Here is an 18,155-nt window from a genome sequence, read left to right as displayed (position 1 = left end):
ATTATTTTATCTACCAATGTTTTCTCCAAAGAGATATTATTCTCTATCCTCCGTGTTGGGATCAAAATGTTTATACAGAATGGGTTAAAATAAAGCGCCATGGTTAAAATGCATATAGTTAAGAGTACGATGGATAATCACAGACATCCACACTTTTGATGGACTTGTACCAAATTTGTGAATCAAATATTTTTTTGTGCGAATAATTCAAAGTGTAATATCTGTTCTATTACAGGAAGAGAGCTCTTTCAATTGGAGCACATTTTGTTTTTGTCCCATCCAGATAGACTCTTGTTTTGGTGAATTGGACATCGCTTACATTAAAATGTGAACGTGTCTAATTTTGCTTGTGGAGAGATAAGTAAATAGGGACACACAAAAATTGATATTTAAATAGTGTATGCAACTATTTCTTTCATATTTGTTAATAGTTTCTTTACATTCAACAATTTATTCAATAATTTCATAAGTAAGCTTTAATTATCCAACCACTACATGTCGGGAGATAGAACTTTCAGAACACACAAAATGACACTAGTTTACAAAGACAACAGAGTAAAATTGAATATATAGAGCGTTAGCAGGCCCTCGGCATTCCTTGGTCATAAAATATGCATAAATATATTTTAATTTATGTAGATTTTTTATTTATTATTATAAAGCCAATTCTCTATTAATTATTATCCAATATATAGTCATGATTCGAAAAGTTATAAAAAATATGACTTGGGTGCATTTGCTAGAATGGAAATCAGACTTGGTTATTTATCTCTCCAGCATCGTTATCATCCGAGCTACCGACAGGTGGATTCGAAAGATTAAAAATTAAGAGACTTTGAGCTATGAATGTTTAATTTTCCATATGCACAAAAGTAACAGGAGTAATGTTTTATTCAACTTACCCTGCCAAGGTGAACTGTTTAATTTTCAATTCTGACTCCTTAGCAGCAATTTTTGCCGGCTAAAAAGCAAATCGAAAGTGTACGACAGGTCCAAATATCCTACACATCAAATTTCAACTCTGTAGACCAAATATTCAGAGAAGAGTTTGGTAGAGACATGTAAAAAGTATGCATAAATAAAATTACGCGTAATAGTGAAATGAAATCAATCTAATAAGAAACCATAAAAAATGAATAACTAATTAATTAATGCTTGTTTTTCAAAGAAATATGCAAATTAGTTCAAAGGAATATGCAAATCATGTAGTTGCTCACATATCCATGACAGAGTATATTAACAAGTTCGTTTTAATAATTTTTAAGTAGAAAAAGTAGGCTTTTAATATAAATGTTAGAACGCGAAAGAAAACGAACTTTACAGATATATAGATTTATTTTACACGATAGGACAGAGCATTTTGCAAACAATGCTTCTATTCTTATTGAAAAATTTATTTATTTCAATTCTAAGAATCCAGTGTATAAAAAAAAATGGAGTGTTTGGAGAAATATTTATTTCATTGTCCTTCAAAATTACCATGGCCAAATATGTAACATACTTCTTAACAGCGCTTGTGCTTTTTATTTTCATATGTTTTTATCACAAAAAATAATTTTTATTTATTTATTTGCAAACTATTATCTTCATAGTTATTGTTTTCACAATGTTTTGGCCAACTATTACTCTGGCCTTCTTCAGGTGGTAAACCGCAACAGGATGGGAATACAGAGTCTCCTAACTGTATCCTCAGTAATTACTACCTTTCATAGATGTGGTCGTCTCACCATGTTTTTGGCCCCCCCTAAGCCTCTGGTCAGCTGCGGGTAGGAGTGAAACCGCTATCTTTAGACAATGCTCACCTGGAACCATAAAGATTCAACATTTCTAATCCACTGCACCATGGGCCCCGAAGGGCAATCAAGGTTAGATTTTTTGGTCTTATGAAGTCTTCCATCATCGGGTTCGTACCAAATGGTATATTATTTTTATTGTTGGAACCCTTTTGAGATGAGTAATTTATATATTTATTTTTATTTATTTATTTGCGGACTATGCAACAATGGAAGACCAGATAAGAATAAAAAAATCTTGAATATATAAGACCAAAGAATCCAACCGTGATCGCCCTTCAGGGCCCGTGGCACAGTGGATAGGAACACTGAATCGCTACGGTTCCAGGTAAGCACGGTCTGAAGATAGCGGTTTTAATCCTACCTAAAGCCGGCCAGAGTTGGCTAAAAACATAGTGAGACGTCAACAACTATGGAAGGCAATAATTATTGAGGATACAGTTAAGAGACTCAGTATTCCTATCCCGTTGCGGTTTACCACCTGATGAAGGCCAGAGGATTAGTTTGTGGAGACACTGTGAAAACAACTATGAAGATGAGGATAATAATCTGCAAATAAATAAATAAAAATAAATATATAATTACTCATAACAAAAGGATTCCAATAATAAGAATAAAAATAGTTTTATTAGATCATTTTAATTATGGTAAAATCCTCTACAAATAAATGATACAACATAAATTGAAATTTGTGTACGTGTGCCATATTTTCCGAAAATTTTTAAATAAACCTAAATTTAAAATAGAGTATATTACACTTATCTACAATATAACTGCAAATCTTAGCCATTTTAACTAGGAACAAAGTATAGTATCTGTTCTGATACTTCATCTTTTCTGTCCTCTATCAGAGAATGAGAAAATCCCTCTAGACCGAGGCAATTCTTTTATTTTTGCTTCAATCCATAGTGCCTGTTTTTGGAGAGCTGGGAAGCTAGATATTCAGAACATTAAAAACCGACCTTGTGTCTAACTCTACTCTTGTAGGGAGGCAAGTAAATCAAAATAATATAACCACAAATTTCACCAATATTTTTTATTTTAGCATTTTAAATATTTTTATCTTTTAAAAGTCATTTGGGTATAATTTTAAAGTATATTGTACCATAATAATAATAATAATAAAGATTATTTTACAACAAAAAAAAAAATTCCCAAAAGAACAGTTTATTTCAAAGTCTGAACTTCACATGAATTGGTTTTGTAATTTATGCTTTTTATGACCTTGCCTCTCACCCCCTCTCAAAAAAAACTTCCAAAACGATGTTCAAAAATTAGAACAGAATGAAGATTCAAAGTTTTATTCGTAATAAATCTTTTATAATTGGCACTGTTTTAAGGAATTATCTGTTGAAAACAAATTAAATGTTAACATCTTTAGAAAATAATGGAGTTATAAAAGTTGGTTGTCTCCTTATCAAAATAGTGGCAGAAGGAAACATGAAATAAAAACTAAGAATCAGGCAAGAGAATAAATGGTTTCTGTAGAAAGAAAAAGATAAATAAAAAAAAATATGAAACCAAACCAGAAACTGAGGTATGAAAAGAAAGAATATAAACGAAATCAATACCAAGACTAAAATTACTCTACCATCTAACTCTAGATATGTTCCAACTTCGATATGCCAGATACATACATAATTTTTCTCCAACTGTTGTAATGATGAAAAATAAATCTTCAGATATTATCAAGAAAACATATTTTGCTTAAAATATATACTTACTTTTCTTTCAGTAATTGTTTTAAATTTTTTATTCAGTTTTTCTTCTAAGATAGCAGAAAAGGCAGAATTTTCCTACTCCAAGACTGGTTGATATATCAGTGAGAGTTGAGTTTGCCTTGACATTAATCTATTACGTTGTCAGATAAGTGATTAATTCAGATCATTTTTAAAGACAGATCAACTGACTTATTCAGAATTTGAATTTAGCACCTCAATCACACTTTGAAAATAATATTTTTAATGGCATAACTATTGGAAATGGAAGCAATGGAAGTAATGTTATGGTATAAATATTTGAGAGATCTTTTAGAATTCATGTTATCACCTTTAATCTCTTAATACGAGACATATCATATATATATTGGAATATACATCCTAATAAGTGACTATCAAAGAGACTCAAGAGTCTCAAAGATCAAGATGAAAGGTGATACATTTTCACCAGTTAGGAGTGATGCATAAGTTGACATTGGAAGGTAGGCAACACCTCATCCTGGTAAGGTACATACTAAAAGGAGCACATTTCTTCCTATATGATAATGGTTTAATGCATGGGTATAAACTTGTATTCTATCAAACATATTTACCTACAGAATGCATTTATATCATATTTAAGACCTCGGAGACAAATGTGTAAATATCTGGAATATTATTTTTAATTTCTTGTAATTCTTCTTGAAAATTTGAGGAAATTGTAGCTGTAATATCATTCACTCCCATGAGTGGATTGAGCCAGCTCCAAATGAGTTCATTGTGTCTTAAATCAAGATAATCCACCTACCCAAGCAGTCAAATCATGAGCATATTTCAGCCATTTCTGGTTCTAATAACAAAATACCAAAAAATATGAGGACTAGCTACGTCTACGTCTTCCATTTACTGCTTTTGCGCTTCTGCTAACCAGCAGGTGTGATTGGAGCTATTAACTTGTAAATGATGTCCTCCTCAGGCTGTAAAATATATACCAAACAAGCAAAGTCTCCTTAAATAAAAACATCTCTGATACAGTTCTGACGGTGTTGAATCTTGAATGGATGGTGCTATTTGGGATTTGGTCACAAAGACAAATGCATATGATACATTGCAGGTAGTATCGAAGACTTGGGGTGTGTGAAAATCTTTGCAGAGGAGCCAGGTTTGTTAGAAGATGGATTTTTGTTTTGGGATCTTTACGATTCAAAGGTGGGATATGTTATATAGTATTGTGCATTTTTGTTAAGTTTAGTCCTACCTGGTATGGCATTCACCCTGCTAAGTTTGAGGCAGCTTTCAATGAAGGAAAAAGTTACTAGGAAATTAAATTCTTACATGTATATTCTAGTCAAGAGAGGTGAAGATATTAGTTTTTAGCAAGTTGTTTGTTTTTTGTTGTTGTTTTTTTTTGCAGGGAGGTGTTGCTGTCCTTCCACATACAGCACCTGGTATTCCTAAATGGTCATCCACCTGGTATTTAACTTTAGTGATTTAATGAGAACCGATGTGTCAATATAATTATGCTGTATATATAAATCTAATTTTGCTTCTTTGATTTCATTTGAAGGTCAAAAGGTTTTATCATCTTTTCAATCCTCCAGAATAATTTCCAATATTTTGGAAGGCTTGTACCTTTATATTTAGGGTCAGATGGGTAGGATTTTAATTTGATGTCAGACTAAAAGCTAATATATCACTCCTTTATTTGTAGATGATTCATTAGTTTCTGTATACAAACTTTCAACTAGGCATGTCCTAGAGTATTAACCTAAGACCTTCTTGGAAGATAGAGTATTTTTGCATTTGGATATCTTGGATACTAGAGCATGATAGATTGAGGAAGAGTGTGTAAGTAGAAATATAATTGCATACAACCTTGCTGATGGATCAGAATGCATGGATAACTAGCATGAGATGTTGCCCATCTCAGAGTCTGAGACACTCACAGCACTCTAAATATGAAAACTGTAAAAAAAAAAAAAAAAAAAAAAAAAAAAATCTGTTTTTCAAATATTTCCACTCCTCTCAATGAAAATACCTCCAACTGACCTGTAAACATGTAACATGCGGCCGCAGCCAAGATTGAACTCACTACATAAGTTTGTAGTGTAATTCAAATCTTGTCTGTAGCTGAATACTTGATGCTCCACCAAGGCAGGGGTATTTTTTATTGTGACACCATCACTAGATGGGTTGCCTACCACAGCTTAAGAGAGGCTCATTTAACCTTCGAGAGAAGGATATACTGCGCCAGTTTCTCAACCTTACCAGGTTGAGAAACTGGCACAGTCTATCCTTCTCTTTTACCTCGCGGAACATACAGCACCTCACCTTCCCAAATGGTCACCCATCTGGTACTGGCCAGGCTTGACGTTGCTTAACTTTGGTGATCTGGCGAGAGCCAGTATGTCAACATGATTGTGAACCACCTGACTAGTATCAAAATCCTATCCCAACACTACAGATATTTCTAGATGCGGAAGATTTTCTACTCTAATAGCTCCTTGCCCAGTTTTCCAGAAACTACAAACATGTAGAAATTTAAATGCAACATAAACGAACATCTTGCTGCTCAATCCCTAACCCAGGTTGACCCCTTATAGATCTGGTTTGTGATAATACATAATTATAAAGATTTTGGTTGTTTTTACAAAAGAAGTTTATTTTCGACTTTTGCTTAGCAGAAGTCTTGCCAGTGTTAATACTGAGGAAATATTCAAGGAGTTTTGCTTTTATTTTTTTACGTTTTTGCTAGCAAATTTGAATACTAGAATTGCAGTATAATATGGGCACTTGATCCTAAATATATTTATGTACGATTTAAACCTTGGATAAAGAAAATATCAGTTTCAAATTGACAAAATTGTTTAGGGTTTCGAATTTTACAGAAAAAAAATATCATCTAAAAATATACATTGTTTAAATTTTTATACACAAGAGTTGTGGTGGTGGGGAACATCCACAATAAATGGTGCCAACATTCTATTAGCCAATGAGGTTTTTTAAAGTATAATCAAGCCCTGGTCAATATAGTTGGTTTGTTGGGTTTTTTTTTTTATCCTGGAGCGAGGTGTGTTCATAATGACCAGTTTTTCATTGTTTAAACCTAATCCAGGATCTAAGAAACATTAAGAAAGAGGGAGGGGCTGTGACAACTGTGTTTGAATCCTATATTTCATAATACCACTATGGGATGTTGGAAATCATCATGTGATCTAAGTACCCGATTTTAAAATGAAGTAGGGAAACCAATGTAAACAACAAAATCAAGTCATGCTAACTCATACAAAAAAAAAATTTTTTAAATAGGCAGAAGATTTCAACTGCTGCTTGGTTTTTGGTTGGAAAATTAAGAATTTTAATAATTTAAGTGGAGACAAAAGAGAAAACTGTTCACAGAATATAATCCTCTCGGAGTTATTTGAATATCATCTTATTCACCATCAGCTTTTAGTACTTAGGATGCTGCAAGATGGGCAAAAATCTCTCCATATAGTCTGGTCCAAAGGGTTGACATCAGTCAGGTTGCATGCAGTTGGACCACTTCTTGCACACTCGATCCATATCACCTACGCCCCCTCTCAGTCTATCATACTCCTTAGTTCGCAAGATATCCAGACACATTGTACATGATCAAACCATCCAAGATGCTAGACACATAAGGCATCCATAATTTTACCAATATCAAATTTATGAAAAAGTACGATCAAAAAGATTCTTTCTTCCAAGCTAACATTCACCTGATCAGAGAATAACCATTATATCGAAGCTGTTGCAGATCAGGAATGTTTGAGATCCATGTCTTACTACTGTGTAAGATGGAAGAGTGAACACAGACTAAAAAGACTTTGCTCTAAATCTGGAAATAAATGTGTCTAGATGTTAGGAGTGTCTGCAGCTTCTTGAACCTTTCTCATACAATAGAACAATAAGCAAAAATAGCATGTTCACAAACATGTCAACCAAATAGTAGACACTGGCTTCAATATCAAATAGAGCATCATCTACATTCACACGAGCACTGACTTGACCATTGATTGTGCAGGTAATACCTTAACATCTAGAGTAGAGATAATCCGAGTCAACTATCAACCTCTCAGTAAAACAACTATATTTGTAGACCCATATTTTGTCTAGAGTGCACCCAGTGATAAAGTTTAGATAACAAACCAATTTACTTAGCCCAACACTGTCATTCTATTTGATATCCCAAAATATTAAGTGTCTTATTATGCTAAAGCTGGATAAATCAATGTTTGTTTCCTAAAGGATTTATTTCTATATATAAAATTTACTCAAAATAAGCTTGCTAAAACACTTATTTAGTTCTGGGATTGAGTTATGGTTGAAAAAAGATTCCAATTCTTCTAATTAGCTGTAATTTGCAATTAACTGAACAAGGCACCATATCTCACTTAGCTATCTAAATAATACTTGTGTCCTTTCTCTCACTGAATGTTGATTCAACCACCAATATTTTTAATGTCTCTGAACAGTTAGTGAAAAAGTAATTCATTTCAGCATTGCTTTTTAATTAATTTATTCTATTTAATTTACAGAGTGTTTGTACACACCATAAACACTTATGTAAATTAGCAAAATAAGTCTTTTTATTTATAGATTTTTTTTTATTATTCCATTTTCATCCCCTAACAAGGCACAGTGACACTTTGATGCAAGGGGCAACTATTGGGGCCTAACTTGCAAGGATACTATATAGGGAGATGAGCAACAAGATGTCTTTTCACATTGCACTTGAACTTCTGCATGTCAGTACAGTTGGGAAAGCAAGGACCCGGAAGGGAGTTCCAAAGTCTAGCAGTTCTGGGAAAGAAACTAGTAGAAGGCCTTCTTATATCTAGGGATCTCTGTGTGGGGAGTGAGATTTTGCTGCTTGTTGGGGGTATTTATGTAAAGGGGTATGAGGGTTTGTAGTTTGTCAGAGTATCTACCATTAAAATACTTGTAGAAAGGATGCAACATTTCGTCGATCGGGCCAGAGGCTGACATTCCAGGACCTATCAGGTTGGCGACTTTTTTGAACCCTGTCCAGGAGCAAGAGACTAGTAGCAAGTGCACCAGCTCAAATGTGACAACAATACTCCATACATGGGCGAATGATGGCCTTGTAGAGGAACAAGATACTTTCAGGTGGAAGTAACTTTCTAGCATGGTAGAAAGAGCCCACCTTCCTTGCAGTGGCCCTGGCAATGCTCTCAATTTATCTGTTCCAACCCATATTCCCTGTGAACATTAAGCCGAGGAGTTTGAAAGAAGTACTCTCAGGTAATGTATTTTTAGCCATTGCTATTGGTGGTTGAGAAGATTTCTTGTAATTATTGAAAGAAACAAGCTTAGTCTTGGCAGCATTGAATGTGACCAACCATTTTTGCCCCCATTCCACTACAGATCGGATGTCATCCTCTAGTGTTTCTGCCATTTTCTTAAATATGTGTTCATTTGTTTTCCCCTCATGCCTGTTATAGAGTGTGGTGTCATCAGCAAATATACCCATCTCAGAGACATAATATGCAAGAGATCTTTTTTTTTAATTATGAAAAAACAAAAATGTCTTAGCAGACAGGTTATGGTTTATGAATGAAATCAATGTGAAATAACTAGTGATAGTGCTTGTGACGCAACAGGTCAAAAGTAGTCTAGTAAATTATGAAATGAATATTTATTATATTTACTAGCAGTAGAGCCTGGCTTTGCTGGGGCCCTATGTACTGTTCATAACTTTATGTGCATATGTATATATATATTAAAAGTTTGACCCATGTCCAGGTAACCTACATTTAAAATTTCAAGTGTTTAGACCCAAAATTGGTGGAGGAGTTTGGTAAAGTTTGCAAAGGTCAACTCTTTCAACTTTGACTTCTTGGCAACAAAATTTCAGCCCAAAAACTGATTAAAAAACTTGCTGCATGTCTGAATACCCATTATGTAAAATTTCAAATGTTTAGACTAAAAATTGGCTGAATAGTTTGCTAGAGACCGCAAAAGTCAAATCTTTTGAACTTTGATCCCTTGGCAGCTAAATTTTCAGCCAAAAACTGATTAAAAAGCTAGCTCTATGTCTGAATACACTATGTAAAATTTCAAATGTTTAGACCAAAAATTGGCTGAGTAATTTGATAGAGACCACAGAGGTAAAATTTTTTAAAAACTTTGACCCCAATTTTGACCCCTTAATATTTATTGTTTTGAACTCAAATCAAATTAAAAAGTTAGATCCATGTCCAAGTAACCTACATTTAAAATTTCAAGTGTTTAGACCCAAAATTGGCAGAGGAGTTTGGTAGATTTTTTAAAGGTCAAATCGTTGAACTTTGACCCCTTGACAGTCAAATTTCTGTCTGAAAACCGATTAAAAAGATTTCCCCAAATCTCAATATCCCTTAAGTCAAATCTCGAGTCTCTAAACTGAAAATTGACAGAATAGTTTGGTAGGAAAATGTACAGACACAGAAAATTTCACTTTTATAAATATATAGATTGTGACACTAACAGGGCTAGTCTGTGTTGCCCAGGTATTGTGCATTTTTTATTGAGTACTGTATGCCACAGCACAATAACAAAAGACAAAGTAATTATTCCTTCTAGGACATGATGCACTTAAACACACCTGCTTTATCTAGGATATAGAGCACTTTGATAATCTCAAGTCGTCCCCCACTTCCTACAATAATTTGATGAAGAATAACGTCTTAACCAGAAGTAACCCCTTCTTACCCCCTCCTACTTGAATAAAAAGGATGAGATGAAGTTTGGTAGGATTGTCTAATTAAAACAGTCATCAATCTATGTGATGATAATCTCAAGTTGTCCTCTACTTACAACCATAATTTGAAGAGGAATGACATCATCAACAGAAAATTACCACCCGTCTGCCTATCACCCCCTTTACTCTAATAAATAGGAGATAATGTCTGAGAGGATTTTCTCATTTAAACAATCGCCAATCCATGTGATGATAATCTCAAGTTGTCCCCCATTTACCACTATAATTTGAAGAGGAATGACGTCATCACCGGAAATACCCCCCCCCCCGCACCGCATATCACCTCCTACTTGAATAAACAGAAGATAATGTCTGGGAGGATTTTCTCATTTAAACACTCGCCAATCCATGTGATCATAATCTCAAGTTGTCCCCCACTTAACACATAATTTGAGGAGGAATGGCATCATAATGAAGGTGAAAGAATTAAAGTTTTTAGCCAATTTTTCGATATTTGTCGTCCCAAGCATCGAGCTTCAAAATGATACCGATCTCATGAAAATCCGTCACATCTGTAGAAAGTTTTAGGCAGACATACATACATACATTTAAACAGACAGGTGAGGTTTATATGATAGAAGATTAGTCATAAAACTCTACAACACAATTATTATAAACTAGGATGACGCAGCCATATATTTATATTAACATTTTGTTTAGATGAATATCGAAACGAATCAGTCAAGTTATGCATCAGTAAAAGCTGGATTTCCAGTTTTAGTTGGACCTATCCAAAAAAAATTTTAAAATGCAGGAGAAAAATAATACTTTACAGAACATAGCCAAATGGGCCACAACTCATAATTAAAACAATGGTTTCCTAATAATTACATATTATAAAATAAGAATGATTACTAATATTTATAACAACTGGCACAATTTATATTAAAAAAAAAAAATTACTGGTTTCATTGTGTTACATATAGTGGGGAATTATATTTTTTTATATAAGCAAATGAATAGAATAATTGATAATCTATTTTTTTTTTCTTGTTCGTTTGAAATATAATTTCAATGCAATTGTTAAAAAAGAAAAACTATTAGAAAATAAGTTTAATTTTGCAGATATGACAGAATACATTTATTTATTGCATAGGGAAAAATATAAGCCAAGCGGATTAATAAATGCGTATATACATTAAATTATTTTTTAAATCAATATAATATAAATGTAATTGTGAAAGTTCGATAGCAAAAAAAAATGTTACTTCCATTAACCATTATAGCACCGTTGACCATCTGTAGAATTGACAAAAAAAATAATGTACACACCAAATGATGACGTTGCCGGTGTTGTGTAAAAAGTTGGTGTTTCTACACATAACTTAATCTAGTGATATGATATGCAAGATTATAAATTTGGTAGATTGGGGGGGGGCTACTGGATTTCTACAATCTATTTTAATCTTAACTAGGCATATTCATGGACGGATACATACAATACTATTCAATATAATCAATTGTCCATCACACTCACAATGTTATCACATTTAATATACACTGAACTAATCTTAATAATGCAAGTGAGATGACAGAATACAATAAACCCAAACTCGCAACAACATGTCAATCTTTTGTACTGAAGACGCATTATTGTCTTTACAAGAAGGGTTGTAGCGTCAGAAGTTTAAGAAAGTGTCAGTCACAGGTGGGATTTTTTTTTTTTTTTTTTAATCCTCACTCATTGTTAAACCTTATACTGTCTAACTTACTCCACAACCATATTTACATGAAAGAAAAGAAACTCCATTCATTCAGAAAAGAAAAGTACTAATATATTTATTTATAGGCTGTACCCATCCAGTGTTGTTCCAGAGTCTTAACTTATTTTTCACACCACATCACTCTATCTAAAAGCATATAAGATATCAACGGATACACACTCAAGAGTTAAAACAATAAAAATAATATGCTGTTGTCCAAGCCCTAGTTATGATCCACTAAAACATGGTTATAGTCAAAAGTATCTGCTCTTTTTGACTTCCGGTTTCTGCATGGGCATGGTTAAGTGGACATTGACCACTTAACCCTGTCTAATTATCCAGCATGTTAAGAATAGATTTATTGTCCACTCTGAATATACACAGAATATAAAACAGAAGGGACTATATCTTTGCTTGTCAGCATCATTCTGTTTGTGGAGCAGAAGTCCGAAGTCAAAAAGAGCAGACAATCTTGATTATAATCAACTATATTAACTTCGATAATTTCTTGTTTCAATTAGATTTATATATATTATTTTCAAATTAAATTCTTTTGAACAAGTTTGTCGCATGTGTGCTCATAACGTCATTTGACAGAAAATTAACGATAGATCAACAAATGTCTCAGAATTTCATGATCACAAAAAATTTATATATATATATATATATATATATATATATATATATATATATATATATATATATACACAATATAGTATAAAATGAAATACTGTGGAGACAAAATGTATGAAAAAGACAAAAGAAAAAAAAAAAAACAATCTAAACACGTTTTGATAGTTTCTGTGCTTTTCTTTATCTTTTTCATGTATACTTTCCGGGATATTTTAAAACATTTGTTTGATGTTTGATGAATTTATATTATGAATGTTGCTACAATTTGATGAATGATATGGTCAACGAATCGAATTTAACTAAGTTATGTAGTTAGTTCGAAAAGAACAAGATCTCCCACACCCATTTTTGGCCTCAAGTCACATTTTATATATATATATATATATATTTTTTTTTTTTTAAATATATGAACAAGTATTGTTTATGTGCATTCCAAACCATTAATATCCTAATGTAAACACTGCATTTATTGATGTATGCACGGGTGTACAGATATTTACCAGTTCCTACTGGAGCAAGGGGATATGCATGAAGTCAATTTAATGTGGGGATGGAAATACGACTCCCTCAAGGGAGTAATCTAGGTTATAAAATAAATTGTGATTGGACTTGACGGCATTTCTCGATGGGCGCCTTAGAGAATCGACAATAAACCAATCTCCCCTCAGAAGAAAAAAGGTAGCCTACCAAGGATCAAATCGAACCCTACGTTATTCAGACCCTAGTGCCCCTATTCATTTTCCTCTCCAAGAGAGACATAAGGTCTGTTATTTAATATGGAAAAGAAAGCTCTTCTAAAATGAGGCTCTCCGGGGGGGGGGGGGTATTACTATACACATTACACAGACTCGAAAAAGTTGTTAAAAACAAATACATAACAAATAAATGTTATCAAAGGCAAGATAAATTACTTTTCTACCTAACTGGATAATTTTCAAGTGTTTTTATTTAATGTAACATGTTTATTCAGCTCGAAAAACATAGTGTTTACCGATGTAATGTATTGGAAAATTTAAAATGGCGTCGGACTCTGCTGAACACGCTAAGTTTGGGAAAATTAGTTAAAAATAAAAAATATACAAAATATTGTTAGAAACTCGTTCAATATATGTCACCGTGACATAGGCTGACATTCGGTGGGTTTTTAACAGTATTTTGTATATTTTTTGTATTTTTAACTCATTTTCTCAAACTTACCGTGTTCAACAGAGAGTCCGGCGGCTCCGGCGCTATTTTAAATTTTCAAATACATCGGTAAATTCCATGTTTTTCGAGCTGAATAAATATGTTAGATTAAATGAAAACACTAAAAATTATCCAGTTAGGTAGAAAAGTAACTTATTCTTGCCTTTGATAACATTTATTTTATATTTGTTTTTTTTTACAACTTTTTCGAATCTATGAGTATAGTAATACAAACCCCAAAAATTATATTATTGAATAAAAAATAAGAGAACTACGTTATATCTTTTTCCACGGAAGAATAGATAAGGATTCTAATTCTTAACGTCACATAATGAGGTTTCCTGCTTTTATTTTTATTTATTTTGACAGTTGATAAAAATACACTAAACTAATATTTGAGAAAGGATAGGATATTTTTTCGAAAGATGTCATGATTTTCGATTTATAGCTTTAAAATAACATTCCATTTTAAAGTGTAGTAACAAAGTTAAACTATATTCATAAAGATTTAATTTCGATCCTTTCGAGTATTTTTGTAATATATATTAAGCTTGAAATTTTAATCTATCGTCTCGTCCTCCCTGTAATTGTTATTTAAGAGTTCTTTTTCTTTGTTTTTAAGTGTTTTTTTTTTTCCGGTGCTTTGAACCGAACTAATCCTAAAACTTAGGTTAATTTAGAGTTGAAAAACAGTTCCGTTCAAATTCTGTAAAAGTACCGATTTTCTAAGGTTAAAAAACAAAATATTCAGTTGTCTTTATAAAACAAAATCGATATTTTTTTACTTTTTTTATTTTTACCATCTAAAATGTAATTTTAAACCTACGAGAGATCGAACAATCGTAGAGACTGAAAAGAAAATACGAGACGCTGAAAACGTAGGTACACAACCGGGTTGACGTTGTCTTTTAATTTATTCCTATTTAATCTCAAAATATTAAGGAGAGGTAGCAGAGTGACACTTATTGGGTAGATTTCTATCAGTATTTTTGTTTATTTTTTTTTTTTTTACTTTTGAGCCATTATTGACATTCCAAAGACGGCATGTTCCTGTCGGCCATGTTGTCACTTTAACTTACAAACTCGGCCGGTAGTAACCCCCCCCCCCCACCGAATAAAAGCTTTAAAACACGAAAAACACAAAACTTATCCAGGTAGATACAAAAGTAAATTATTTTGCATTTATTTATTATGTATTTGAATTTTTTATATTTTTTTTAGTTGGTTAATGGTTGGTTGGCTTCTCTGCTAAAATCTCTCCCATTTTTTTTTTTTTTTTACTTAGTGATCATCGGGTGATGGTATTTAAGACTTAATTCAGGTGAGCGAATTGTTTGCTTTGCACGCGTTTTAGATGCGAAAAAAGTAAAAAGGTCATCGTCTTTTGCATTTTCATATTATAGGAATGTCGATCATAGTACAAGTTTATGTCGATTTTGACAAATATCAAATTAATTTTTCACATGGTTATTTATTTTCCTAAAGAAAAGATGATTATGATTTAAAAAGAAAATATAGGGAATCCTAGTAATATTTCGTAGATGGGGGATTAAAACCCTCTCATGTGTTTAGAATTGCAGAATCTCAGTGATTAAAACTGAAAAATGTTTTTTTTTTTTATTTTTAGTGGACATTTCGGATTTGAAAAACAGATCGTTGTACCTTTTCAGTGTCGAAAATTCTTTAAAAAAATCATTCTATTTGGATAAACTTTTACTATGACACCCATTGTATATTTTTTTTTTTTTTTTAGCCAAACAAAAATGAGTACTTTTTCAGAATTTTTACATGTAAATCGCCTAAAGTGAATCTCTTATTTTGGGCTACCATATGATCGGTGTTATAATGAAAAAAATAAATAAAATACAAAGAAAAAGATACTCCTAAAACGAAATGTATATTTTTAATTTGTTATTACATCTTAAATTAAGGACTTGTATAGATCAGCTTTATGGCTGCCCAGAGTGCCCATATTGATTCCATACAATCAGGTGATGATGCTTTGTAAAAATCAAAGACAACAACACAAAATTAAACTCGGGTCCCTGATCTACCTCAAATTGCAATGCAATTTATAAAGCTACGGTACTCATGCAGAATTTAAACTTGCTTTATCATTATTATTTGTGTTTTTAGGTTTAGTTCGTCAAAATCTGGTTCGGTTCAAATTATGTAGAAGCACCAAAACTCCACCTCTAATACGTATATAGAATATATCTGGACGTTGAAAACGTACGCACACAACCCGTAAAGCTTTATTTTAAAATAAAGATACGATTACTAATAGTATTAGTAATTTAGAGGTTGGGGAGAGTATTAAATCCGTCATGTGTCCGGAATTGAAGATTCTTCGTGAATAAATAAATAACTAAATAGGAAAATCTGACTTTACTTTTACTGAATAAGTCGATTTTGATCATGAAAAAAAATATTTATGAACGACATTGTAATAAATTTAATAAAAGAAGCAATTGACCATAGTTATCTTTTACTTACTACTCAGCATGAACAGCAGCAGAGCTTTAAGATTTCATAATCTGGCAGGAATTTTCGTTCTATTTAAACATGCAAAGTAATTTAATAGTAACTTAATTCCATATATTCAGTAGAGTGTCAGTGTTATGCTGTTTTTATAATTAGAATAAAAACCGAATTTTAAAAAAATGGATTAAATTTGTAGCAAATGTTGGTTTTACCGTAACACAACAAACAGCGGCCATGAAAAAATGACTAACGGTGATACAATTGTTGCAACTGACGGCGACACGCCTAAAGAAAATTCACGTTTTAGCAACACAAATAATTAGAAATAAAAATGTCAAATTATATTGTTAGGTCTGTTAAACCAGACTAAAAAGCTCAGTTTTACTGACTTACGCCACGAAATACTTTAATGAATCTATGTTATGTCATTAGATAAGCAAAAAAGAAAAAAAAAATAGAACTTCGCAGCCCGTTTGAATAAAGATGTCTCGATCGAGAAAAGAAGACAATTTAGACACATTATATAAATTAAAATATCTTCTTTGACCATATTGAAATACTTACGTTGTCAATGACAACTGGCTGGTTTGCAATAACATCGTAGGATTCCATTAAGATTTGTAAATTTTACCACATCTACAACTCGACTCTACCATTGGAACCGCTAAGATTTCTGGGAAGGTCCACCGTCACAATAAGCAGCTGTTTTCACTTTTTGAAAAAACACGCAAATAGGCACCCAAAAAATACCCTATAAAAATTTATTATGAATAAAAATAATTAATTAAAAACTGAAAAGTCAGTATAAAAAATTAATAAATTCCGGATATTGATAAGTTATTTTCTTCTTCACTGCACTATGAGTCATCAAACGGATAAACATAGGAACAAGGGAGAGAACCCTTAGCGCTTCATCGCTTAATTATTTTATGAATGAAATATTTTTTTCTTGTTTAGTTTTACTGCATATCGAGCGTCGTTCGGCCATTCTATGCCGCAATTGTACACGCATTTGTTTACGATTGATTTTTATAGGTTTATTTATTTTGTAAACAAATAGTACAAAAAGGATAGATTCTATTGAACCTATAAGTGGGTCCTTGATATACTATCACATTAGATTAGATTTATTCCTGAGAGTCAGGATAATTAAGAGATGATACCACAAATCTCCCAGATTGAGGCCTCAGCATTGGAGATAATTGTGTGTCATACACAGGATGGGTGGGTTTGTGGAGAGTGTTGTGAATTAGGATATGCAGAGAAAAAAAAAGGTAACAAGGACTGAGAAAGCATGAATTTTGGGATAGTAGTGGTGTAGAAGCAAACACTTTGCTCAAAGATGTTTGTGAAAAATTACCTTTGACCCATAGATTGACTCCTGACAGATACCAACACTTCAGCTCAGAATGGACTTAGGAGTCATGGTAGTTGCAAGGTGACCCATACAACCAAATCTCCTAAATTGAATTTATGTTTTGTTTTTAAGGAACAAAAAAGAGTCCATATTGTTAGTATTTGGAAGTAAGCCTGTGTGTAGAATGGAATTGAGAGTAGATCTATGTGATGGCAGGTCTTTAGACTTATGTTTGCATGCAGAAAAATGTCCTTTCTATGCAATTTGACTACACACTGACCAATCAGCTTGTAGGATCTGTCTTCTGTAAAGAACTATTTCAGCTCCTTTGGGAATCACGTTAGCAGAGAGATCCCTGAAAGCAACAAGAAAAGTCTTCCCTTCTCTCTCTCCTGTCTCTTCCACCTATACCGAACAGTATAGGTAATTAAATAAATTCTTTCATTATTATTATTATTATAAAAGTAGTTTTGTTTTCATTACATACTAATGTATAGAAGTGGGTTTTATTTCTATAAG

General features: G+C 32.5%; 1 protein-coding gene across 1 annotated transcript in view; it reads right to left on the bottom strand.

The window, feature by feature from the left end:
• The window catches only part of LOC145283693 (alpha-centractin), a 77,280-nt gene extending 60,283 nt beyond the window's left edge, over positions 1-16,997 (bottom strand). The window contains exon 1 of the mRNA XM_080132719.1: positions 16,844-16,997. Within this exon, the coding sequence (XP_079988845.1) occupies positions 16,844-16,891 (48 nt within the window). The 5' untranslated portion in view covers positions 16,892-16,997. The remainder of the gene's footprint in view (positions 1-16,843) is intronic.
• Between the last annotated feature and the right edge of the window lie 1,158 nt (positions 16,998-18,155).

The sequence above is a fragment of the Euprymna scolopes genome, chromosome 8 (genome assembly GCF_053919585.1).
Source record: "Euprymna scolopes isolate OS-2025 chromosome 8, ASM5391958v1, whole genome shotgun sequence".
Lineage (NCBI taxonomy): Eukaryota > Metazoa > Mollusca > Cephalopoda > Sepiida > Sepiolidae > Euprymna > Euprymna scolopes.
Note: the sequence above shows the minus strand (reverse complement) of the source record. Positions and strands in the feature narration are given on the sequence as shown.